Source organism: Salminus brasiliensis, chromosome 22, assembly GCF_030463535.1.
Source record: "Salminus brasiliensis chromosome 22, fSalBra1.hap2, whole genome shotgun sequence".
Taxonomy (NCBI): Eukaryota; Metazoa; Chordata; class Actinopteri; order Characiformes; family Bryconidae; genus Salminus; species Salminus brasiliensis.
The window spans coordinates 19,124,122-19,148,828 of record NC_132899.1 but is presented as its reverse complement, the minus strand read 5'-3'; the positions used below and the strand labels follow the sequence as shown (position 1 = coordinate 19,148,828).

The window sequence follows — 24,707 nt, the reverse complement described above, 5'->3', positions numbered from 1 at the left end:
GAAGGTGTTCAGTGTTGCTTTGAGTAAATAATAAATGCGGAGACTTTCTGTACTTACTGAACTGTAAATATTCACAGTTTAACAAACTAGATGCGTCTACTGTTGCTGTTGTCAATGTTAGCAAACCTGGTGCTTTTACTTTCCTCTAGTGAGTTCAGGTCTACAGCAGCTTTGCTGTATTTGAAGGCTGGAAAGCGGGAAACACTTCAGGCTGATCCATTCTGTACTGAGGTAGATTTGGCATTACAGTCCTGAACAGAACTAGGGTTGGGGCTGTACTGGGGACAGCTCTAGACACAGTACTACAGTTCTGTTTGAGGCTGTTTGGTTAGTTTTAGCGCTGTCTAAAAGCTGCTTGACGTTGACTGAAGGCCACAGCCAACCTGTACCTGTAACAATTCTGATGTGGTCTGTTGATCAATAATTAATAGTAATCTACAGATCTACACTTGCTTTACTGCTTTATTTCTCACAGTAACAGAGATTTCACTTGTGTTTGAGTTTGACTCTGCAGACACACCAGCTTTTCAGGAACGTCCTCAGGTTGTGTGTTATCTGTGTATGTGCAAGTGAGAGGCCAGACTCCGCTTTCTCTCCCTCCCTCTTTTCCTTTTTCTCGGTGTCTCTCGCCCTATTCTTCCTTTCCCATCTCTCGCTTTCTCTCTCTCTCTCTCTCTCTCTTTCTCAAGCTGTCCCTCTCTCCTTTTTCTCCTTTTCCCCTTTCTCCTTCCTGTTCTGTCTCCTACACTCTCTCGCTATCTCTCCAGCTCTGCCTACTCTCCCTTTTGCTCTCTCTCTCTGCCTCTCCTCTGCAGCTCAGCCTGACTCCAGCATCCTTTAATTACAGACAGATAAAGGTGTGTCTCTGTGCGCTGGGAACAAGTAGCTCCTCCATGCTCTACTTGTCGTTCTTTCAGTGTGTGTTTTCCCTCCTTCCTGCGCGAGAGAGAAAATAGACGCTGTGCATATGCCAGATGAAGCCTGAATACACTGCATAATTCTAGTCCTGTTCTACAAGTCACAGCAGAGGCAGCGCGGCCGTGGAGAACTGCGTGTTCCGGCTTAAATGGAGGAGAATTTGTGTCTCATCAGGCTTCACTGAGTTATCCTCAGAGACGGCTTCCCCCAGCCTCTACAAACAAGTGCCTCCTCTGCTGAGAAGCACCCGTCTGCTGTGTGTTTCTGTGTGTTTACGTTTCAGCCGTGGTGACGTCATATTCTGCTTCGCTATACAGAATATCCATGCAGCTTCAGTTACATACAGTGACTGTCCAAAAGATGCACACGACTCTTTTAAATTGTACATTCTGCTGCCTTAAAGCGCAAATAAACTCATTATGCATTTTGATAAAACAGCAGTGATTTGTTCGGAATAAGCCTGTAACTCCGCTTCTGTTGACAATGAAACATCTTGCGCAGTGATGGGCGACGCCCTTCCGAATGATAGTGATCCCACTGGTCACTGCGTCAATGCTTACAACAGCAAAGCAAATGATTGGCTCCTTTCTTCCCTGGGCAGTGGACCAGCTGATACTCTTGAGGGTGGATATACTCTTTAAGGTGCACCCATTGCTTATATAGTGGTGTGACTGGAGTGATCCAGAACTAAGCATCCAATATCAATAACAGACCTCACTAAGGGAGGACATGAGCAAGTGTCTACAAACTTTGGCACATTTGGTGTGCTGGCTTTTTGTCATTAAATTTAGTAGCGATACTAACTCTGAGACAGTGATGCTAACAGTAATAAAGACAATATTAACAAAAACAGTAAAAATTCAGTATATTGTCACTGTACACCACATGCAAAAACTTTGTACCTCCAAAATGACAATAATGAACTTTCTAGAAGCAGGAAAAAGCTTCTTAACTTTCACTGGAACTCAAGATTTTATTGAAGTCATTCTAGAGCATTTCTGTTGCTCCATTCATCATAAAACTGCTAGATTCACATTATTGTAAAAATGGAAAAACTGTATTTTTTCCTGCATGCGATATACATCTACAGAATATACCCTATATACAGTACATAACTGATTTATCTGCCAAGTGTACACAGCCTTCATTTAATGTCCCCTGCTTGATGTAATACAGAACAGATATCTGTCATATACTTATAATCATCATTTTCACAGCTTTCTTATGCTCACTCTAGGGGTTGTACCATTTAATATCACAATATCATTACTATGACATGCATTTATGCCCAATATGCTTCTTTAATTATATCATGGGTATCATCAGCACTCCTAGAAAACAGATTTATATTAATTATAATCAATCTACCTAAACTACATAGTAACAGGTAGCTGATTGGATGTCAGCCCATTGTGCCGTTGTCTTTTTTTTTGCCAGTTTGGCAGTTTGGATCCTTTCCTTTTGTACCATTTTAAATGGCATACCATTGCAGACCTTAAATGTCTTTCATTTGCCTTTTACAGTGCGGCATCATTGTTCGTCTGCTGTACTTTGTATGTCCTCACTTGTTCACAAAATGAAATGTTGTGTAACATACTCTATAATTTGAAAATACCATGTCATGGACCTGTGATCCACTCATGAAGGCGTTAGCCGTGTGTTTATTTAGCAAATTCTCAGATCAGACTTACTACTTACAATTTACTACTAACAAATTACCCCCCCCCCCTCCCACACACACACACACAACGCATCCTCACATGTATGACCACTCATAAACACCTTCAACGGACACGCCTCAGACAACAGTGCCCTCTACTGGTAAAGTGAATAACCACATGGGGAGAACAGTCCTGATCATGGGCACATCATTTAGGAGATTTATTTATATTCTTAATTGGATTCCACCTACTTTCCCAGACCACAGATTAGGGGCACTGTTGATCCCCGTAGTCCTCATCCTGTTATCATGTCCATCATATATCTGACAGTATCGTGTGAAATCCCAAACAGCATCGTATTGACTGAGCTTGAGTGTTGTAGCTGGCCAGGCTTCTCGGAAAGGTGCGGAGACTCAGGTAAACAAAAGAAAGAGAGATTAGTCTGTTATAAGAAGTGTCTCGGCCAGTGACCCCCACCCCCCCACCCCACAGTCAGTTTGACTCGATCAGATTTGTCTTCTTAACATGGTCTTTCTGTCGTGTTTAGACACTGATGCAATCACAGAGCACTTCTTAAGGAGATCAAAGCCCACGATCAAATCAGGCTCTAGCTCAGGGCTCTGCTGGGGAAGCAGAAATTTCTGTCATCAGATGAAGAGAAATGTGGCCTTTATTCTTCACTTTAAGAGGAGGAGCAAGCACACTCCACAGCTTCTACTGCTGCTGTGCGAGTTATGTTATTAAGGGTGAGCAATTTGGGAAAAGTAAAACACAGTGATACAAAATATGTATCATTCATGTTTTGTTTTTCTCAGGACCGATACCCAAACAAGTAAGTAATTAGACACCCCTTACTAATTGGTGCTGTGCACCCACTGGTGGCTCTAAATTACAATCACTGATTGCTAAATGCAATCAGATCTTCACAGCCTCTTATATTTCTTATAATTACCCTAAAACAATAAATATAATTTGCTAAAACAAGTGTCTGTAAACTTTTGGACATTTCGAGCAGTTCCCCAGACTCAGATTAAGCATACACACAAGTCTCACAACAGTTCTCCATTTTAAAAATGCAAACCAAAATTAGGAGTACAATTATTTAGGCAGCATTTCACACACTATCCATTACTACATCCGATTAAACAGGACCGGTTATGCTCTCAGCATCATTGGGATGAACCCGCAATGTCCTGACAGTTGGGGGAAATATTGGACAGCTGCAGGTGCTATAAGGTTCTTTGGAGCAATGCCATAAAATAACTACTTTTGGTTTCCCAAAGAAGCTTTTTTAGGTGTTTCTTTTATACTAGCATTTTTGTAAATTACCTGTGCCAACATGAATGACCTCTATGTTTAAATAACCTTCACAATTTTTATGAAACAGGAGGTTTTTAGCATCTTTTAAGCACTAAAGATATATTTTAAATATGCTTATCATGACCTTTTACCACATCATGCTGCCTGTATAGCACCTTTCACAGTGGGTGTTGTCAGATGGCAGCTTTACAGAGACCTATGAATCTACAGAGGTTCAAGGGAGCCTGGAAGGGACAACCTCCCTCTGATCAAGAGGAAGAAACCTTGAGAGAAACCAAGACTATGACATCCACTATGTCGAGGTAGTGGAAATCAAACTGGAAGTCCCCATGCAGTCACATGCACAAACCTCTCGCTCCTATCCTTTACTGTATGTTTTCTCAGCAGTTCATTAAGCTCTGCTAATTACCTGCTCAGTTGATGGGTGAGGCAGTAAAATATACCCGGGTCTCTTCTGCCATCTCTGATAGAGTGGAGCGGTATGTCCACAATGAGGTGTCCGAGTACGGATTTAAGTTGTGTGTTTACGTATATGTTAATGTGTGCATCTGCATAGGTGCTTCAGTGTTGTTGAGTGTGCTCAACCTCAGGGGTTGACTGCTCTGCTGTGCTGTTAATAATAAGGCCCCATCGTTACTCTAACGGTTTAATTAAAACTGTCTCTTCTTTCTTGGAGCGACCAGGTTCTCTCCCTGAAACAGCGCGGCACACACACAGTGATGGCTAGCTAGACAGATGGGTTAAGAAGTCATGTTTTAGTGGTAATTGCCAGGCTCGCCGTCTCCTTTGGGTATGTGTTGATTGTAGGGTTGATGGAGGAGCGGAGCTGTTGGCAGTGGGGAGGAAGACTGTGCAGTGCAAACCTGTGGAGCTATTCTCCACTTATCTGCATTAGCTCAAACAAGGCCGTTGATGGAGAGTGCCCGAGAACTGGTACTTATCTGCAATGGGGTTGAACTTTAGAGGACTTTACAATGACCCTGTGAGAGAAAGTGCGTGTCCTGGAAGCTACTCTTCCTTGCCTTATGGGGACATTCATCCAGTCCCAAAATTTCGAGGTAGTGACATGAGTGGAAAATAGACTCGGAGTCTATTTTGTAGTTTTCCCATTAACATCCAGGTGTGTTTTTCTATTCTGTCTGTGTGAAATCACATATTAAACAATATAATACTTTCACCTCCAGGTTTTTAAGCATGACACTCACATTTGCTGACGTGAGTACGCTTTAAATTATGCTTACAAATGCAAGGTGTGTGCAAATAGCAGTAAATTTCCAAATCCAAGTTCACATTTCCCAAATAATTTTGCTATTCCTCCAATCACTGCTCTCTTTCTGGAATTGGTTTGGTAACAGACAGTTGTGACCAATTTGTCTTTTCCCCAGTTTAGTTCTTCCAGTTAACCCATCCATTTATACTCCACTAGCAATGCTCCCAGAACTAGGAGAGTAAGGACTGATTAATGCAGAGCCAGTGTTTCATTTAGTGCACTATGTAGAGAGTATGACGTGATTTGAGATGGTGCCATAGCTCATACCTGTTTTTAGAGACACAGCGCTAGAGTAATTTCACAGTTGATTCAGTTCTCCTGAACACATTCCGCCTGCTTGTCAGCACAAATCCAGAAAAATCACGCTGCGCCCGTTGTGAATAGTTTGACACAAAATTGTGTGTGAATATTTTGAATAGTTTTCATGTTCATTTGCGGCACATTTGGTGTGGAATGGCCTGAAGAGGTTAAATGAGTTAAATGAGTACCTAGTTCTGCGTCTGTTCTCCTTCCCAATACAGCAGTTTTCACATCTGAAGCATCAGCACTACTTTAATTGTTAATCATCCCCAATAGTCGTTTACTTCATCCTATTATCCAGGGGCCTGGTGGTAAAAAGAGGTGTTTTTTTTCGAGACATTTGTTAGCAGACTTGCAGTGTGTAGCAGTATTAATAATTTGACTACTTATTGACCTGAAGTTATCATGAAGGTTTAAGGGTCCTAAACATTTGAGGGGGGAAAAAATCATGCATAAGACAAATGTGTGAAACATGTGTTTAGCACCAGACTGAATTCATACCATTTGGCCTCAAGGGCTAGAAGGGTAAACTCAGCCAGTCAGTGACTGCCCACGGGAATAAGGAGGGAGCAGCCTCAGGCACTCCATGCCCTCTCCATCTACACACACACACACTTGGCCAAAACAAACCACCGCCAGAACACAATGCACCTGATCACCATGTCCTCCAAACATCTGCTTACTTACTTACTGCTTACATACTTTCCTCTACCAATGTCTCTTATCCCTATTTTCTCTATCCATATCGTCTGCTCCTCATCAGCAATGCTCAGCCTCAGACATCTTTATAATTGTGTGTAGCCTGACTGTGCATTCTTCTGCTTTGTTATCAGGGTGATCAGCAGGGCTCCAGGGCTCAAATTGGTGGTTGAAACACTGATGTCGTCCCTCAAGCCGATTGGAAACATTGTGGTCATCTGCTGTGCTTTCTTCATTATTTTCGGCATCCTTGGGGTTCAGGTTAGTTGTCATTTAGGTAATGTTTTATTCTGAGAGTCGACTGTTGACACTTTATAGCTATTTCTAAATTCTGAAGAAAATCTACAGACATGTCAGGCAAAGATGAGGTTGACCGTCAATGCAATATACATTTAACGAACTAACTACTGAAAGGTTATTTAGGGAAACATTGTTGGTTCTTCTACAGCATCACTCCAAAGCTCCCTCTTTGGGCCCCTTTATTTATGCAGCTTTTCAGTAAGTCCTCAAGTTTCTCAAAACAGCATCACATAATGGATTACCAGCAAAAGTCTGTAACTTGCTCAGAATCCTTAATTCATGTCCCAAAAGTAACTATTTACATCAATAAACATGTCCGTGTTATCAAAATGACAAGTCCTTGTGCCGTTGATTACAAACAAGATGCTTACAAGTCAAAATGCTTAGTCATATTGTCAACATATCAATATCAATCCTGGGCAAAAAATCTATTGGTTTTTACTGGTGCTTTTGGACTTCAATATTAACAGACAAAAGTGAAAATATGCCAAACTAAGTTACTGTATCAGTTTGTTTAGATAGAGCATTACAGCTTGTCTTAATTGAGCACAGTGCTCAAATGAAGCTCAGTTTTTACCATAATGGGGTTGGCCTATTTTTCTTGCCAGGGAGAGGCCTCTAAGTTTTTTTTTTTTGATAGCTAAAGCTTTGAGGAAAGTGATTGACAATACACAAGGCTGCACTTTTGATAAATTGACCAATTCAACAGTGCATTACTAGTTACACATTACTCTATGTGCAATATATTGGACTCACATTCATGCTTTTATCTGTTTGTACTGTAACGTGTTGACAGATCATGTCATTCTAATCCTTGTTATTCTTACATTTATCAGAAATTCTGATACTATGTTGTGCTCTGTCTATTCATGTTTGCCAACTAAAGGTTTGTGAGACACACCTCTAAGCTATTTTAGAGAATTGGTGGATTACCTGTTGAACTAAAGCCCCCCATCATCAGTTGAAAATCATGAAGTTACATTTATTAATAAAGTCTAATAGAAACATATAAAATATAATTCACAAGATATGATGACTTTTGAATGTAACATTCTATTATGCAATGAAATAGTTAATGTATGTTTGTTTTTGGGGGGTTTTTTGGGGGGGGGGTGTAAATCAGCAGAGCAACATGGCATGAAGGTGATTGATCATGTTGGAAACAGCAGACACTTGTACAAAGCATTGCATGGTTATGCCAAAGCATTTGCTATTAGTTATGCTATGATTCTGAATGAGAAATGGCTTTTATGATGTGTGCAAGTGGCTGAATGATGTCAAGGTTGGACAAATAGTTTTGAGAAATTCAGGAAAGCAATTGAGAAAAACTGTAAGAGTAGACCTACCTACTTTTTATCATCTTATTTTTTTTATCAGTTTAGTATCAGGCAGTTCAAAATACATTGTACTGTGAGGCTCCTTTGAACAAGCACAGTATTATGGAGCATTGGAGTCATTTATGTCTGTATCATAAAAGCCCGCAGTCATAAATTCTGAGCCCCCAGTGGGCTTCCTCTACAAGATCTTGTCTAAAGGGTCATTAGACTGAAAAAAGAGGTACATGTAGAGAGCACATGGCTAAGACTCGGTGCAGAGTAGAGTACCTGGGGCCCTGAACCCACCCTTGCATACACAAGGGCTGAATGATTTGACTGTGATGAAGAATGTTCTATTTCACTATTCCACAGTTCCTCCAGCCCACGGGGGAATCAGTCAGCCATTTGTCTTTAGTGCCACTAATGAAAAATGATGTACACATTCCTGTACCATGTACCATATGTTAAAAAAAGTCTTTGTCCTTCTTTTTTACTTCTATTTTACTCTTTTTAATATTTGGAATAATGCCTAAAACATTTTTGGAGCAATGCCATAAAATAAATAACCTTTGATGGCTAATATGCTACATTCGTAGCGTGTCGCTTAGCGCGGACAATGGTTTAGACACATGTAGATTCAAAATACACTAGTAGAAGATGACTTTTACTATAAGTGTGTGTTGAGTCCATGAGTTTTCTTTTCATGGAAAATAATAGAAGGAATTGCCCTAAAGATGCAGCTCTTGGGGGTTAGATTAAACAAATTCTAGATTATTTCTTCTAAGAACCATTTATTTAAAGGTTCTTTGAGGAGCCAGATTTGAATCTTTTTTTTTTTTTGGCAGAGCTCTTCAGCTCCAGTCCTGGAAGCTTCAGAGTCCAACACATTTTAGAGATTGACTTCTCAAACAAACTTAAATAAACCTGGTGAGTTATTACCAGATGAGTCGAATCAGGTGTGCTTATGCAGGCAAATCACCAAACAGTGCTGGATACAGACCCTTCAGGACTGGAACTTGAGAACCCTTCAAGTTCAATCCCACCCAGCAACAGATATCACATGGATGTTGTTTTGTTGGGGAGGTAAATCTGGTTGGCCCATTATGGACTTCATTTTGCCCAAAAAGAGACGTTGAAAATTGTGCTGTGTTTAGTCTGTCTAATTAACCCTAATGTAGCAATGAAAAAAAAATCATGAGGATGCTGTGTACAAACCTAAACTAGTGTTTTTGAACGTAATCGCTGCTGTTATATTGACATCTTGGGGGGAGAAAAAAGAGACTCATGAAATGATCACCAATGCTGACGACTGCTCTTTCAGCAATAAAGGACCGTCGCCCCATTTCAGCACATTAAATTTAGATTGAGGGGCGACTTCTGTAGGCTACTTTTCTAGACAAATTTTCAGAGACCTTCAGCTGTATTTTCACCTTTTACTTTTCAACCCAATTCAGTGTTGTTAGATGTAAAGCGAAGTCATCTGTTCAACATATTTTCAATTCGTTTTTGCTGGGTGGAATGGCACTGCTAAAATAAACCAAAAAAAACCAAACAGAATAACTCCTGGAACTGTTAAAGAGTGGTACAATTGTAGAGAGGAACCCAGTCCCTGACTAGACTCAAGCTGTGTTTAAAATTGTGCCCTATCACATAAATAGTGCACTGAATGCACTGTTAAAAGCAATGTATGAGTACCTTTTTATCTTCCTCTATCTTCCTATAAATGAGACCGTAGGGTTCTTATGATACAGTAATGTTTACTAAAAGCAGCCATGAACAATTTTACTAAATTATTTTCTTAATCCCTTAAAATAAAACTTGCTGTTTTTGATTTTGTGCCTTTTGGGCTGATATCAGCTCATTCAGAATGCAGTCGAGGCTGAAACACTGTTTATAACTTCATTGTGAATGGGTGGGGCTAAGCTGCTGTAAGCTGAATAGGCAGATATATGCAACTTTGTTGTTTTTTGCGACACCCCAAAAAACACAATCTAGTAAAACAGGCTTAGTTCCCATGTATGGATTGAATGATCAGTGGAGTCAGTGGGACTTTTCACTTATATCACTACTCCTGTAAGAAACTCCTGTGTAATGTGCTGCTGAAGAGATTGGATCCCATCTCTGTGTACATCCTCTTAAATATGACCACTGGTGAAGCAAAGCGTTATTCTTCCTGTAAGAGGGTCATTTGGTAGTGATAAAACATGTGAAAAGAATAGATGGCTGGGTACGGTAGCTGAAGTTGTAGACTGAAAGATGATGTGGGAGTGCTGATTCTTTATTTTTTTGCTTCACAGCTGTTCAAAGGAAAGTTCTTCGTGTGCCAGGGGGAGGATACAAGGAACATAACAAACAAATCTGACTGTCTGCTTGCTAAATACAAGTGGGTCAGGCATAAATACAACTTTGACAACCTGGGGCAGGTAGGCACTTATCCTGCATTGCATTTAATGGTCTTCTGTTCAAAGATGGTAATTGTTTTATAGCTGTACCTGCTGAGGATGAGGAATGCAGTTTTTATTTTTTTTATTTCCTAAGTGGCTGTTCGTGATGTCTGTTTGGCATCTGAGCCTGTCTGGCATCTCCGTGAAAAAGCTCTCATCCCAAATGAGAGCTGGTGCATTCTTTTTCATTTCTATATCTATGTTAATTGCTCTGTCCTGCTTTTTGTGTTTTTGCAGGCCCTGATGTCTCTCTTTGTACTGGCTTCTAAAGATGGCTGGGTGGACATTATGTATGATGGCCTGGATGCTGTAGGGGTTGATCAGCAGGTACTGGAGAGCCTCTTAAATATGCTAATTTATTAAGACCAGAACATGTTGTTGCTGTATGTCCATTTTTGTTGTATTGTCACATTTTGATTTAAATCTGGTGGTTTGGCTTTTTTACATTGACTTCCATTGAAAGTTAAGAAGGTTTTTTCCTTCTCTTCTAAACTTGGCATTTGAAAACTTTTTTTGTGACAGCAGTGATATGACACTACCGTTAAAGCTATGTTTGTATGGCTTGTAAAATATTCAGTCCAATGGATATTCAGTCCAATCACATGATCATTAAGCAATTAAATTATCTTTATTTTGGCTGGTCTATGTTGTGATGTTTTGACATAAATGGTGCATTTGAGTGCTGTTGCTATACCTTGCTAAATATAGTCACTCATTTTCGGGACCTTTTGCTAATGTTTCTAAATGTGCTTAAATTGCATTGCACACTTTTTTTCAGACCAATAAAAAAGTTATTTATCAACGGAATTCTGATTTCATTAGCATTTCAAAGATAAATGCTAAAGAAAACGGACAGGTTCCATGTCATCCAGTCTGAACGTGTAATGTCATCTCCTTAAAAAGTATTTGAAACAAAGTTAGAGACTGACCAGGCCCTATAAACCATAAAACACCACTGCAGCATGTCTGTCTTCACAGAGCTAGTGCCCCATTTATCACTGCCTCTGTAAGCTCCTTACTGTCCACTCAACAGATCCGTCTCTTTAAAGTGCCTTATTATACACACTTTCCTCCTAAGATGTTCGTTTTACATTTTTTGAATCCTGAAAATGGCTGAAAGTTTAATTCTCTTACCTCCTGTCTCACAAAGAGCTGGTGAAACCAAGTTCTGCTCTATTTAAGTGGAGAAGTGCAGAGTTTAACCTGCTCCTTTTTGCACCGGCCAAGGCATTCAAAACTCTGAATTAGTGCAGTCTTTTATTTTGTATTATTTATTTATTTTCACAGCCTGCGCTGAACTCTGATGGAAGGGAGAAGCGTTCAGGCTTCTACTCATGCTGGTTTGTTAGCATCAGCAAACAGTTTGCTTCTACAGTGGCCCATTGTGTTGTGTAAAATAAATAAATAAAGCATAATAAATAAATAAATCATAAAAAAAGATAATTACAGGATATGAAATAAATAAGCAGTAATGCCAGAAATGTATTGAAGGTACCTGAACTGATGTTTAGCCGGAATTCTGTGAATTCTGTGTAGATTTGGTATTTCTGTGACTTGTATTTTTTGTGTGTTTCAGCCTATTATGAACTACAACCCCTGGATGCTGCTGTATTTCATCTCCTTCCTCCTAATCGTGGCTTTCTTCGTGCTCAACATGTTTGTGGGAGTGGTGGTGGAGAACTTCCACAAATGTCGGCGGCACCAGGAGGCTGAAGAAGCCAAGCGCCGCGAGGAGAAGCGTCTAAAGCGGATGGAGAAAAAGAGAAGGAGTAAGGAGAAGGAGCTGGCTGGTCGGTAGTCTTTCCACATCTTTCTGAGTCCTGCTTGACCGTTAGATTTGACAGAGCGCTAAATTCCAAGCTAACGCTAATTAGAAAGACCCGCGTCTGATGAATGAACTGCTCGGGCCCACGCGTAGCTAGGACGCTCCCCTCCCAGCCTGCCCCCTCTGCCTGGGAACGTAACTAGAGCATGTCCCGTGGCCTGCATGGTGGCCTGCTTTCTGAGGGAGAGCAGGGTGTGTGGTATATCCCTGTCCCGGGGGTCTGCCAAGTCTGCTCTTCTCATGCATGCAGGGCAGTGCAGCCTGACTGGTAAACAGATCTGTTTAGTTTTGCCAAGTTGAGCAAAAAAAAAAAAAAAACCCAAACAAACAAACAACTTGGTTAGGTCCTACAACCCCGTATCCCATCGTACAGAGTCGCAAGTCTCCATCTTTTTTTTGTTTCCAGTCCACTGCCTACTATTTTCAACATGAGCAATTCTATATTTTTAAGAATTTCCAGCAAAAGTTTTGCCACCGTGTTTATTCTGTCTCATAGCACACCCACATGGTAGTAGACAGTGGCTATCCTTTTTGTTTTTGTACCCTTGAGAAATACAGATGATTGTATAAGGAAACCACATCACAAGTACAGTTAACACACTCACACACCAGCAATCTCAGAAATCTCTCGTTCTGATACTGAAAGGTTGTGTATTGCCTCTTCTTCTTGTTCTTCAAAAAAAAAAAGCCTCTGTTGACCACCTGAATGGGGTTTATCGCCCTGTTTGATTGTGCATTGTCTAAGCGTTTGGATTTTCTCATTCATTCATTCATTGTATTTGTTTATTAAGAGCTATCACCCCATCCCCGCTCTTACTGGTTTTGGAATGGCCCTCACTTCTTTTGTTTCTCTTCCCTCTTCTAAAAGTCCACTTTTGCTTTGAAATGAATGGAATATGTAGCAGCAGAGTGGTAGGATTCAATCTTATCCAGTCAGTTTACTGGGCCCCCTTCAAGACGCTGTAGCTGTTTGTTGATTAGGAAAGTTGCTTTATAGTGCTCCACAGTTGCGCTAATGCTACTGTATTATCAACAGTCATTAACTACCCAAGTGAAAGCTTTTATTATGTAATATGTTCACACAACAGAAATGAAGCTTGGAGATTTATTAGTTGCTCACATTAACATTTTTTATTAGAAAAATGGGATGTATTGTCATAGATATGAAGGCCAATACTTTTGTAGCAGCACTGCCAGGTTCAGTGGCACAGTAGACCTTGACAGTGGTACATTTTCAACTGATTAGCTGGCTTTACATATCCCTGCTGAGTGCTTATCACTGACATTGTAAAATAAATTATTTTACGCAAATGTTTGCAGGGAGCTTTTGAATCCATTCAACAGAGCAATTAGACCAACACAAAACTAGCCAAGCAGAAACCTATACCAACGTTTTTAGTCCCTCAGGATCTGTGGGAATATTTTTGGAGGACATCTTCTGTTTGGACATTTACAGTAGCATATAGTGCAGAATGTAGAATGTACTGAAAAAATTCCACTCACATTAAACATCTCATAATTAATAGAAAGTCATAGTAACTCATAGAAACACTGTTCTATTTCTAAGAAACTACCATTATATGTAATTCCTACTGACCACCAGAGGCATTGTAAAGCACAGTGAATGGTGATTATCCATTAGGGCCACAAAGAATGAGACCAGCTTCCACATAGAAAATGGTAGTAGCAGCTGTAATTGGATTAAAAAGAATTATTTCCAACAGGAAATGCAAAAAAGTCTGACATGACAGTGGATACCCTCTGTTCCTGTGACTAAGGACAAATATCAGTTGTCAAGTACACAAAGTCCCAGAGTGGCATAACATTGAGCATCCTGCCTAACCATGAAAAATACAGTACACTAATTTACATTAATTTACATTGAAGGGATGAGATTGTATGGAGAAATGTTGGATTGAAGGTGGATGCTCATCTCTAGGTATTTGGCTAATCAGTAGACAATCAGTAGTAAAAAAAAAAACAAAACAAAAAAAAAAACAGTCTTTACTTGAGCTCACTAACTGGGACAGTAGCTGTCAGAATCCTGGCCTAAATAAGCCGAGGTCAGATAAATAGTGCCTGCCAGGTAGCCTTTCCATCTGACAAAGCAGAGGGCAAGTTTGAGGGCCTGTCTTTAGAATGTGTAAACCACTGAAGCGAAATGCTTCAGGAGAAGGAGAAATGTCTGAGTGTCTTCTATAATAGAATAGTGTCTTCGAAAAATCTGCTGCAGCTGTAAAAGGCACCAGGCACCACTTTGCTGAGGTAGTGCCTTGGGGGGACCTTCTGCAGGGGTAATAATAGTAAAGGCATTAGAGCCTAGGGCACTATTTAGTCCACTGTTAATGATAACTGATGCAAGCACAGGTTGGCTGAAGCCTGTGTAAAACCAGCTAGGCAGGGGCATTGAAATTAAGTGTATTTGCCATAGGGTTCTAATTCTGCTGCTTGGCAGTCTAGTAATACTACTGCAGGCAGCTGAATTGAATACATACAATAGGGTTCCCAACAACCAGTAGCTTCCAGTAGAGCCTGGAAAATAACATTTCGATTTGGGCCACTGTGCACTACTTGGTCAGGTGAATTTGGATCCAGACCAAAGGGGGACTCCTGCCTCTGAACCATCAGCATCAAAGTTACAGATCACGTATTGAATGGTCCGAGCTTGCTTGAGCTAAGTAGTGGTGGTTCATTTTCTAAACCATAGCTAGTTACAGCTGCAGCACGATTGGCTTTGGACTCTGTGATTAGGGCTAATGTAGTGATGTCCATGTGACTCAAAAGCTAGGCCTGTAGTAGAAGAATCTACAAGTAGAAGAATTGTCACCTTAGAGCAGCTGGGAAAGCCAAAGATAAGAAGCCAAGCTAGTGATTTTGAGTAATCTGAGATGAGTCACTGCTCTCACAGCCTGTGGAGGACAGAATAGAAGCCTCAGTATTGTCGCCAAAGCTGTACAAGAACAATGCAAGTTGTCATCCCGTGTGCCTGTGAAAAGAATCAAGAGTATGTATTTTGTATGAGCAGGATATTTGGATAACTGGTTGCATCACACACCTTGTCACTGTGTGACTTTGTGGGTCTAGTGTGATCCACTGTGCTCCTGGTGCTGCTCAGTAGGCATTAAATAGTATTCTTGTATAATTAAACACTATCTGAGGGCTTATTTCCTCACTCCATTGGAAATAACTTAGTTATGCTAAATGATCTAATGGCTGGCTATTATGATCATAGTTACACTGCCTAGTGGTCATCCGTAGTGCCGACTCTACTAAAACTGTGAGCAATGCCAAGTGATTTACCCATAATCTATAATCATGACTCGGCTAAGTATGAGAGAGTGATTTATCAGGGAGGTTCATGAGGTGCTTTGCATCTTAAAAAGTGCTAACTATCCATACAAGCGTATTAGTAGCTGGTTCTGGACTCAGAATAATTGGAAATAGCTACACATAATATAGAACTTTCACAAGTACATTCACATAGAAAGTCCACTGCTCCTCCAGCAGCCTTTGTTGGCACCACCTGATTAACATGGTCTGATTCTTCTAGATATAATGCTGACGGGTGTCAGTTGGCCCGGTCCCGAAGGCGGAGTGACAGGTACAGAGCGTTTCTGGCATGTTTATGTGTTCACCGTGGTTGGGTATATAGGGGGTTTGGCTCCAGGGGCTATATGAGGGTGGGCACTTTCAGCAGCCCAAGACCTCACCTCATCCGATCTCATTTGAGCCCGTAAGAATCGTCTGTGGAAGTCTTGTTTGTGCGGTTTCCCCACGACTCATTCACTGTCCACCAGCATCACTGGCACAAGCCAGCCAAACGTCACGCTCACACAGTATATCACAAACACCCACATCGACAGAGGGAGACACACGAGGGAGAGGCAGAGAGAAAAGAGAAGAAGGAACCCCCTTTCCTGCTGTGACTGGCACTATTGGAACAAATAGTGCCATTGAAACACTTTACAGTTGGGTGTTAATTAAGCAGCATTACTTTTATGTATTATCGCTGCTGTAACAAAACCTTGTAGTCGCGAATAATTCTATTGGCAATCAAGATGGAAAGTGTGCCTAACTTTATTGGATGCTAATTGGTCATTCTGGAACAGTGCTAATGGTCCATTTATCATGAAAAGTTCATGCAATGTAAAAGACCATTGGCAAATGAACAGGCTGGGAAAAGGTGCTACTAGGTTTGATATGACAGCGATGATATGATTAATTGTGTCGTTAATACTGCCACTTCCTCAGAGCAAATTTACGGATTGGGCAGAACGTTATCAGACATTCTAGTCATCGTATCATGGGTCCGGTGTAGGACCACCGTCTTGCTGTGGTCCTCATTGTGATGCTGTGAGACATTGTGCCTGCTCGGCTGTGTGAGGGGGGAACTTGCAGAACTCTGTAATCTGTCTGCCTCTGATTTCTCACATTGGTTGGTTGTTGTTGCGCAGTGCTCACTTTGTATTGTGTTGTAACGTCATGACACTGTTTTCACGGTTCTAGTGGCGTAGTGAGATGTCTTAACACACCACACCACTCATTGTAAGTCGGAGACTGCATGACTGTGTGAAAACTCATGTGCAACTCACATGACCAACGTTTGGGTGTCAGGGTGATGTATTGGCTTTGAACAATGGCGATTGTACAGAATGCTTCATACCCATCACTAAGAGAACTTTTGTGGAAGAGTTGATAGTTGATGCTCAGATGAACAGGCGTTGAGAAGTTGAGAAGTCGTCTCCTCAGAGTGAACATGTGACTTTGGTTGGGGTGAAAAAACGCTCAGGTGCTGTTTTACTGGCATTTTTACAACCCTGTTATTTTCAGACGAAACACTGATCTTAATTTTATGAAGGGGTAATAAAAAATAAAAAAAAAGCTAGAAGCTCCTAGAAGGTTTATGTCACCAAGATGGTCCATAGAAGCAGTTTAGCTTAGGCTAGCCTTGCTTAGCACTGTAATGAATATTTTTGTCATTATTCCAGAGACTAAGACCATATAATGTTGCCGTACTCTCTGTTCCGTGTGCGCTTAGATAGCTAAAGAAATTGTACCTGGATGGCCATTCTCCCTTTTCTATTCAACCGGTGTGGCCCCTCAGCGATGTGGTACCGCAGGCCTCTTTCTGGCCACGCTGTCACGTGTGGCTGAGAGGCTTCTTGTTTGCAACCCGCTAGCCTCATTGGCTTCCTTGTGGTGTGCAACTCTCCTCCAAGCCGGACAGCATAAGCTTTTAGCATTTTTACCTTCTCCTCCGTATTCTCGTGAAGTAGCTGTCGACTGGGTGTGTGTAAATGTTGGGGGTGTAATTATAACAAGACAAGACTGTTAAAGTTTACTTAAGTTTTACATACTTGGATTTTGCTTTTGAAGGAGAACTGTCCACAGCCTCAATGGACTAAACTCTCCTGGTTTAACTATGGCAAGTTCATACAGTTTTCAATTCTAGAGCCCCTTTATTAATTGTGTTTTCCTGTCTGTGTTGTTTCTAAGGGGCTTTTCCATAGATCCAAACTTTATGACTGACCTAAAGAATGTTTTACTCAGCTAAAGCATGAAGACAAGTTTACTGCAAAGAACCAGACCAAAATGAGGCCATGTTTATTTTCACATGCAACAGCTTTATATTTGGCAATTTATTTCATGGCACTTAATAGGACTAGGTGGAACCAGCTGGATTTCTGCTTTTGGTTCTGATTCCAGTAAGGCAGATAAATGTGACAGGATTTTTTGTGTGTATATATATATTTTTAACTAGAAGTTCCAGCAGCAGTGTGTTCGCAGTGTGTTTGTGTCTGGTTATGTAATTAAGTTGGAGAGCTGAGCATTCATATGTATAGAGTATATTTACTGGTGCTGTGCACAGTCAGACTCAGTGGCCTCTTATCTCTCTGCCGCTGTTGGTGACTGAGAAATTCTTTTTCAGCCGCCCAGGGCCCCCCATGAATCTACCCTCCTCTGCACTCCTCTCCTTTATTCTCCCCTCCGCTCCCTGTGCTCCTTCTGTATTTCTTTCCTTTTTGTGTTGGTCTCTTTTATCCATTTTTAGACAGCTTCATTTAATCTGATTTTTTTACTGCCAGCTGTGAACACAATAGTATAGCTTGAATCAGGGCATTTAAGGAGCAAAAAGTAACACTTTGCATTTCAGTCTATTCCCAAAAGTATAACCGTGACCCAGCGGTGAGCTAAGGATATTCTGCTGTGACATGGAGCAAAAGTTAGGGATGGCATGCTAAGACTGGTAGATTGTACGGGTAAATATGGTGAGGCTTCATTTTGTAGCCTCTTGTTATATGGGTTATAATTAGCCACAAAACTACAAAGTATGTCTGTTATAAAAGTATAAAATCTAAACATGTGCATTGGGGGAGTGTTTCTGATTTTTACAGCCGAGGAAAAGTTTTGAAAAGAAAATAAGAAAAGTTACTGCATACATTTTTCAGTCAGAGCTGCTTTTACTGTTGTACATGTGTGGTAAAATCAGGCTGACCGATCAGAGCTCTGTTGTCATGGATGCAGACCAAACACATGAACATCAAGAGGGCAGCTAATCTTTTTCGTAGCAGAACATATAAGCTTATATAACAAGCAGCAACATGCTGACTTTACAAATGCAAAGGTTAAAAAAGGCTGAGAATTGACATGAGTACAGCGACTTTTGTGGCTCTTTTTTTATTATTATTATATATTTTTTTTAAACTCTTAGCGCATCTTAGTCTGTTCATGTCCACAAAGAACCACGACCTAGAGCTTCCCTCGCTAATGAGCATTCTTGTGGAGGAGAGTTATTAAAGAGAGCTAAAGCGGACAGGGGACAGAGGGAAATAAAGAGTAGGTTTCTATCCCTGTTTAAAGAGCACGGAGGGTAAAAATGTATTGGACTTGGTGTGAAGGTTCAGCTCTGTGTCTTTCTTTTTTTTTTTTTTTTTGGCATCCAAAACAATTAAACAATTCAAAGCTACAGCTCAACCCTCCCAAAGAAAAGGCAGAAGAAAGCACACAAATGTTGATTTATAAGACGGGTCTTTTTTACGGCTGTTTTGTGTTATGCATGTGCCGTAGTCAGACGGCAATCAGTGTGTTATACGTTCTGACCTAACTTAAGACTTCACTACTGATTAGAAGGCTCTACTGTAACTCCCCAGATCATGCACTGCTATACAGTCTGTCATTTAAAAAAAAGTCACCCAGCTGTGTGTCTGCTGCACCCTCGTGATGACAGAATTACGTCACTGCTCTCTGGATGCAGAGGGGACAGGTTTCGTTCTGTTTCTCATTAGCGAACAATGTGTTAATTAGTCTGCCGTCCAGTTCGACTGTGCTTCTGCTTGTTTTAGAATTCTGCACGAGTTCTGGAGGGGAGGGGTTTCACCCCCCACCAATCTGTCTCTCTCAATTAGCTCCTGGTCCTCTCGGGTTGGTCTGCCGCAGCTGCTGTGCGCTAGCGCAGGGAATCAAAGGGGCTGCTTAATCATATCACTTGGTGGTGGGGCTGAAGCCATCTGCTTCTTCTCTACCTGGGTCCTGCTCTGACACTGTTTATTGGCTACTTGCTGAGGTGCCTCACTGAAGTCCTTTTAGAAGGTCTGCTAGGACACACAGTAGAATGAGGAAAGTTCTGTAAGTGCTGAGATGTTTTTGCTAACAGGAGCTTTATGATGAAGTATGTTAGTGTCTCTGTTTTCTTAATACATGCCAGTATTAAGTATTTCTAAGTACTAAATATTTAATTTAATTCTTTTTAAAATAATACTAAAATTATCTTTATTAATTCAATCGACAGACATATCTTTTCAGTAGGTCAGTGTAGCGTTACGAGTCTGGCCCAAGGACTCTTATTATATGGTGTAGGGTAGAGCTGGCCATATGACAACATTTATCGTATTGTGATAAATTTTGTTATCTTGAAAACAATAAGCTTCTCTAAGCGCATCAAGGCTACTGTTAGTGCTTCATAAACACTGATCAGCTGCAGGTTACACAGTCTAATTAGAATGGTTTAATCAGATGAAGAGCAGCAGATGTTAAGTATAAATCACTGTACTCAGTTTGGGAGAGTATCTGAATAGTAGTTTATAATAATCTGTTGCTACTGATGTTTTTAGTCTGTAGTTACAAGCATCGTGATAAATATCGGCTTTAAATATTGTGATAAAGTATTTTTACCATATCGCCCAGCCCTAGTGCAGGGTGTGGTGTGCTTGCTTAGCCGGGAAATTAAACCTTCATATGTCACTGGGAAGGCAATGTTGTTACCCACTGCACCCAAATAATAGTTGTAAAGGAAGATGCCTATTAAGTTAGTAAAGAAATCTGTTGCTTTGCAGACCTTCTATAATCATTAAATATCAGGAGTGCAGCATTTCAGGTCTTATTTTGAGTCGGATTACTCATAGATACTGGAATTGATGGGATTGATAACACAGTAGATAGAGTCATTTGTGCTGTTTGCTGTGGTATGTTTATCATGTCTGTAACGTAAACCAGTTACGGTATGAAGCCTGGAATACAGTGATGCACATAGGCCCCGAAATGCAGGTACTGCAGGTTATTAATCAGATATGCACTTACCTATATTTATGGTTTGACCTGTCTGAGTCTTCTGTAAGCTAGTGTATAATGTGGCCTCATCATCGGAGCTGAGCAGCAGAGTGCAAGAGGAAGAAAGCAAAATGACAGCACGTATTCTTGGCAGGGAGAAGGCAGCCCGGTCACTTATGTAACCCGGCAGCTTTCAGGAACCGTTTTCTTTCTTCCATCTGCAAGTGAAAATGAAGCAAAAGTGTTCCTGTTCTTCAGGTTTCAGTGAATGAACAGATGGTGCAAAGCCTCTCAAGGAATTACCTTTTCTGATACCATTCTCTATGTACGTGTTTTTTGTCTGTAGATATCTCCTCATTCAGTTTAGGGTCAGACGATCTGCGTAGGTGTTGAGGTCACCATCGAATAGCCCTGCTTTTCACAACACTTTACCAATAGATGATGTTGCCGCTTTGCTGGAGGGAGCTGAAATGATTTCTTTGGCTCTCGCTGACTGAGTGCTTCTCCATTTCACTATTGAACATGTGCACTGCAACGTCTGCTGATCCAACCATGACAGCCAAGCAACAAAGAGTAGGAAAGATGAAGCACAATGCCAACTCATGCAGATTTGCAGGCAGGAGCCAACCCGTTCTGCTCCCAGCAGTTTTTCAGCAATTCTTTTGTGTCATTTGCAAACAAAGGCAATTTTATGTAGTATGCCTCCCTCTTTTCTGCCATGAGACATGTATTTGACCCATCCATACTCTGCCCAGAGATGGATTCTTTCATGGAAACTGGTGAAGTTGGATAGGCTTTACAGAACGTTGGTAAAAATCTCACTGAATCATAATAATAATAAGAAATCATAGCATGCAACACAGTGTTTGTCATAATAGGTACATTTAGAGGGGCCTGAACCCCTTACACAGCCTGATGGCGGACCGCAAGTGTTAGTATAAACTTCTGTTACCAAAGAATAGCCCCTCCAGTTTGTACTGTAGTCCCTGTGGTTACTAAATAATACACCTTAGTGTGGATTTTTTTGCTGCTAGACTCCCCCTACAGTTGGTCATGGATTGAGCTCCCTCTTTTATCTGGTTATATATATTTTAGACCTTTTAGAGTCTTTGGAAGTAGTCACATGTCTGCTTACAGCAGTCAGACACACACGTACCAGTGCCCAGATGGCAAAGCAAGCAGAGCGTATACTCAAGAATAAAAAAAATAAGACAATCCAGGGGGAAAAAGGGCCCGTGTTCTCTTTTTTAGTACACGCTGGATTCACACTGCTGGAAAAGACAGAAATAACTCTTCTTGGATACTTCGTAACTTGGTGATTGATTGCTGTAGACACAAGTGAACTGTTGCGGGATGTGTTTTATAGTCTGTTATCTAACAGGTGTACCTGCAGACAGTTATCTATTTTGGGATGTTCTTTGCCAAATAACGTGAATATGGTTCTACACTCTTTGAGGGATTGTACTGTTTTGCTTGGGTGTCAACATAAGTGCACCTACACTAGGAGAAGAATGATGCGTTGAATTAACTTGGATAACCATGTGTACATCATTCCCTTGCCTTAATAATAGCGTCAGTTCTGTCAGGTAAGGATTACACCAGTCTTTTGAGAATCTTGCCGAATTCTGGCCTATTTATCCCACTCTTTCATTAGTTTTGTGTTTTATTTCCAAGCACTGCACAGATCACAGATACTTCCACTTTCTAGGAAGGGAACAGTGGGGTGCATAGGTCCAAAATGTTTGTGAAAGGTTGAACAGAAGGGTGGTAGCTTCAACAGACCAGCTGAAGAATCTGATCTTCATCCCAATTCCTAATGGACATCAAATGATTTACAAAAATGTGCATCCAGTTCTTGGAAGGGTGGGCTAAAATGGACGAGAAAGTACCTCTGGTGTAATCTGTACCCGACAGGATTAGCACTGTAATGAAGGCAAGGTCACTAGCCTTACATCCAGTGAGCTTAGATTACAGCCCCACGGTGAGGAAATGATGCACCCGTTTGTATCAGGCAAGTTTGTTCTTGAAAAAGTGAACTGACTCCTGTGTTGACTGGTAAAGAGAACTGAATGGCGCTGCTCTCTACACATCATCACACTCACCTTGCGACCCATCCGCCACACCCAGCTCCACAGCCCCCATTGCCTTTCCCATCCAGCCTCCATCCCAAAAGGCCCATCTTGCTCAAGTCAGACTCAGAAAGAAAGCGTGGTTCGCCTGCCATGTCTACCAGCATGATATCTGTGTGTTTGTGTGTGTTCCGTCTCGTCCCAGCACCTGTACAAATGTGCTGTTTGTATGTGTACGTGAAGTTATGTGTGGCTTTTTGTTTGTGAGTGTATCGCTGTGTTTTTTTTTTGTTTTTGTTTTTTTTTAACCATGCCCTGCATTACTGGAGTTGTCATGTATAGCTTTGTTTTCCTTCTTCTTCTTAAGTCTTTCTTTGCCTGGACTCCTCAAGTTTCCTGCTTTTTCCTCCTCATTCTGGTTTCTGATTCTTATCTGTGTTAACAGGACAGCAGAGAATTTGAGACATCCAGCAGAGTCATGTTTGATTGTTCAGTTCATTTGCCTTATTATTCTTATTATTTATTTGTTTATTTTTTTTACAGTTGGCTTTTGACTCAGTGTGTACTGGCGCACAATGGAATACGATAAGGAGCGTTTGCACAGTGTTAACAGCTTTGGATTCGTGTTTTTCACAAGGAATGTAGCTCCACAGCGGAACCAGCGGGCCAGCAGACACTGACTCCCTCTGTGATCAAACTACTGATTGTGTGTGTGTGTGTGTTTTGTTTTTTTGGTGGCGGTGTAAAATCAGCCTCAAGAAATTGGATGAACACGATACAGCATTTGTCTGTCTGTACATTTCAGTTGAATGGCTAAACCCCATCTATTTATTTCTTCATTTATTTGTGTATTTATGTACACACATTCTGTCATCCAGGCCTCAGTGTTTCTTTTGTTCAGCTGCTCCGTCAGACAGTCTCCTCACGGCTCATTCCACTTTCAGCACCGTGGTTTTCCTCCACTGCTGCATTACTCAGTGTTGCACTTTATCAAGCACAGCTCCAGAAAGGTCTGTCGGCCTGATTGCGAACAGTCGACGTCACTCAACATCCGTATATGGCCCTCGATTCACGAATGTCCTCCATTAGAACATGCGGTGCCATGTTCAGCGGGTACAGAGTAGGGTTTTATGGCGGCGTAGTCGTCATGCAGGGAAAACGTACCTTGGTGTTTAATCTGTTGAACACAAGACATTCATAAAACTGTTTAAAAAAAAAAAGAACTCTAGGGCAGTTTCTTTTTTGAAGGGTTAAAAACTCACCAAATCAATCACCAAAAGCATCCATACAGTCATTATAAGCTGACAGTGGTGATAATTTCATTGTCTGTGGTGTTTTGTGTATAATAGTCATAATGGTACATCACAGTGTGTCTGTATTTCCCAACTGTCCAAGCTCCTGAGGTACAGACTGATATGTGTAGCATCTCTGTAAACGGATCTCTCCTGCATCAGCTGTATTGTGAAAGGCCCTGGACCTCGGTCAGAATCTCCTTTTTGATTCATTTGAATTCGGAAAAGAATGCCAGTTATTTGGCAGCTTTAGTCCTAATGTACCGAGCTGTGTAGATCAGTGCCCCAATTAGTTCTTATTGGAACTGCAATCCAGACTTCTACAGGTCCAGCCGAGGTCCATGGTCGCTGGTTTCAGCAGGGTTGGGCTGAATATACTTCAACTGCATGTGGATACACTAGAGTCACCACAGTGTTCTGTGCATTAAGGCAAGCATGGGTTTAGGCCTGAAAAGAAAGAGCCCATCTCCTCAGGCTTTATGGGCACTGCACAGAGTTACCAGCCGGTCATAGCAAGGCATTTGAGCACCACGGCTGTCTTTTACTGATGGATGCCCAAAGTCTTGTGGTTTATAGCTCTTGCCCAGTACACTGCTGTTTATCATTCATCCAAGAAACTTCAATTGCCTGACCCAAATATCTGGCCACTTTAAAAATATTGAGTTGAAATTGGAAATGGGATAAAATTGCCATCCAAGCGAAGAATGTCTCATTAAATCATAGTCATGGTATCATTAGCCCGTGCC

General features: G+C 41.1%; 1 protein-coding gene across 13 annotated transcripts in view; it reads left to right on the top strand.

The window, feature by feature from the left end:
* The window catches only part of cacna1g (calcium channel, voltage-dependent, T type, alpha 1G subunit), a 266,549-nt gene that overhangs the window by 209,803 nt on the left and 32,039 nt on the right, over positions 1–24,707 (top strand). For 8 of the 13 annotated variants that reach the window (XM_072666922.1, XM_072666926.1, XM_072666925.1 and 5 more), the window contains 5 exons: positions 6,303–6,429; positions 10,082–10,207; positions 10,466–10,555; positions 11,805–11,997; positions 15,604–15,654. In XM_072666922.1, coding sequence (XP_072523023.1) covers positions 6,303–6,429; positions 10,082–10,207; positions 10,466–10,555; positions 11,805–11,997; positions 15,604–15,654 — 587 coding nt within the window. Of the gene's footprint in view, positions 1–6,302; positions 6,430–10,081; positions 10,208–10,465; positions 10,556–11,804; positions 12,019–15,603; positions 15,655–24,707 lie in introns of all 13 variants that reach the window. The other 5 variants (XM_072666928.1, XM_072666927.1, XM_072666921.1 and 2 more) reach the window with 2 other exon arrangements.